Source organism: Tarenaya hassleriana, unplaced genomic scaffold (genome assembly GCF_000463585.1).
Source record: "Tarenaya hassleriana unplaced genomic scaffold, ASM46358v1 Cleome173, whole genome shotgun sequence".
In the NCBI taxonomy this organism is placed as follows: domain Eukaryota; kingdom Viridiplantae; phylum Streptophyta; class Magnoliopsida; order Brassicales; family Cleomaceae; genus Tarenaya; species Tarenaya hassleriana.
This window is the reverse complement of record NW_010965149.1, coordinates 103,456-105,537: the sequence shown is the minus strand read 5'-3', so window position 1 is coordinate 105,537 and position 2,082 is coordinate 103,456. Positions and strand designations below refer to the sequence as shown.

The window sequence follows — 2,082 nt, the reverse complement described above, 5'->3', positions numbered from 1 at the left end:
ACCGGATCCAGATTTCTGGGCTCGAGCTCAGCTGTCTTGATTCGGACTAGATCCAATCGGATCCGGCCCTGCACTGGCATTTTTCTGGTCTTCACGATTTCGCTCATATCTTTCTGCTCCGATGTCGGATTTACGCGATTTTGGTGTTTACGCGAATCTCTTGAAGTGCTCTTTCCAATGGTACAAGTCTCGCATGATTTGGACTTCTGTAGAGAAAGTTATTGATGTCTCAACATGAGTACCTCATCCAGACTTCACCTTTAACGCTCCAAATGACTCCTTTTCGAGTCCAATCATCTTCGAAACCTGTAATCTGCAAAACTAAAGCACAACCGGGTTTTTGTGTTCTAGCACGCCTAGAATGTCTATGAATGCATGTGATTATCCCGTAAAACCTAGACAAACTCTTATCAAAATATAGAGAAAAATAGAAGTTATCAGTGATCGATAGAGAGAAAGACGCTTCATGGAGGTGGTTTATGAATAGGTTGAGCGAAGTAATACCGGATGGACCTGATGTGGTTATGATATCCGATAGACATAAAAGTATAATGAAAGCTGTGAGACAAGTATATAAACAAGCTGATCATGGTTTTTGTGCAAGGCACATATCGCAAAACTTGAAATCACATGTTAATAGGGGAGCCGGAAGAAAGGGTTCAAGAGGTGAAACCGTGGCTAAATTGTTTTTTAAATGTGCATCGGAATACAGGGAGAAGGAGTTTAAAGAATTGTACTCTAATTTCAAGAACATGTATGAATTTAGTGAGTAGTGGGACCAATTGGACCAGTGTGATTTTCTCAACGGTGTGACCACTAGGACCAATTGGACCAGTGTGATTTTCTCAACGGTGTGACTTGAGTAAACTGATGTGAATATCTCATGATTTTCAGGTATCCCAAAGCGGCGGAGTACGTGCAAAAAGAAGAACTTGCTCCGGAGAAGTGGGCGAGGTGTAAATTTCGGACTGAGAGATACAACTTATTAACCACCAATGGTGCCGAATCAATCAACTCCGTTTTGAAGAAGGCCAAAAGGTATCCGCTACTCAGTCTGCTTGATATTTGTGTCTCGAAGACGGCAGAATGGTTCAGTAGGTACAGGGTGGAAGCATGTGGTGCTGATGATTCTCAAAAGTTAACTCCGTATGTGTACAAAGTGCTGCATGAACGGTTTGAGAAGGCCTGCACGTATGAGGTTATTGAACTTAACAGGCTGAGTGGAATGTTTGAGGCAAGGGATGAAAAAGGTAGAAGAAACTAGGTAAATCTTAGTGATAGAACCTGTAGTTGCAGAAAGTTTGATGTGGACAGGTATCCATGTAGCCATGCAATTGCAGCAGCACATAAGGTGGGAAAAGGTACTGAGATTCACGAATTATGCTCTGAATACTACTGGCGAGAGACTTGGGTCAAGGCTTACCAAGAGACTGTCTATCCGGTGCCCGATATTTGTGATTGGGTTGTCCCGCCCGAAATTTTAAATTTTTCAGTGATGCCGCCTATAATAGAAGAAAAACGGCGGACCGGAAGACCTAAACAGAATCGTTTCCCTGGACCTGGCGAGGCTCGTAAAAGACCCCATAATTCAACATCGTCATTTTCACAATCGGATTCGTCGAAAAGAACAAATTTGAAATTATTCGCATAATTAGTCTGCGTTAAATGTAACTTGTATTCCGAACACAAAGTTACTTTGATCCAAAGTGTTCCTAAAACACTACTAACACTTATGGGATTCGTTTTGTGTTCATAGCTTTCGATCGAATAATGCTCAACGACTTTCAACCCCGATTCCTCCTCCGAACCATTTGTATGATCGTACATTACACTCCCAAAGCGTTGAATTCGTGAAATTCGATCAGTGGGACCAGTGGGACTAGTGGGACCAGTGGGACCGTGTTAGGTCCAAGGAAAACATACCTGAGCCCTTCGGGTAAGGGCTTCATCTCCACCTTCGGGGCGTTCTCTAAACTCCAATCAGCTTTATTCAGTTTCCCCGTATGAAGTGATGGCTCTCTGGGCTCTAAAACGTCTTTATTAGTCGTCGTGGAGGGTTCGAAGACGTTCGTAGAAGAATCA

General features: G+C 42.9%; 1 protein-coding gene across 1 annotated transcript; it reads left to right on the top strand.

Annotated features, from left to right (window-relative positions):
• Positions 1–479: 479 nt before the first annotated feature.
• Positions 480–1,651, top strand: LOC109116550. Its single transcript, XM_019202187.1, has 3 exons — positions 480–754; positions 895–1,198; positions 1,265–1,651. Exons 1-3 carry the CDS (start codon positions 480–482, stop codon positions 1,649–1,651), a joined length of 966 nt encoding a protein of 321 aa, XP_019057732.1.
• The last annotated feature ends 431 nt before the right edge of the window (positions 1,652–2,082 follow it).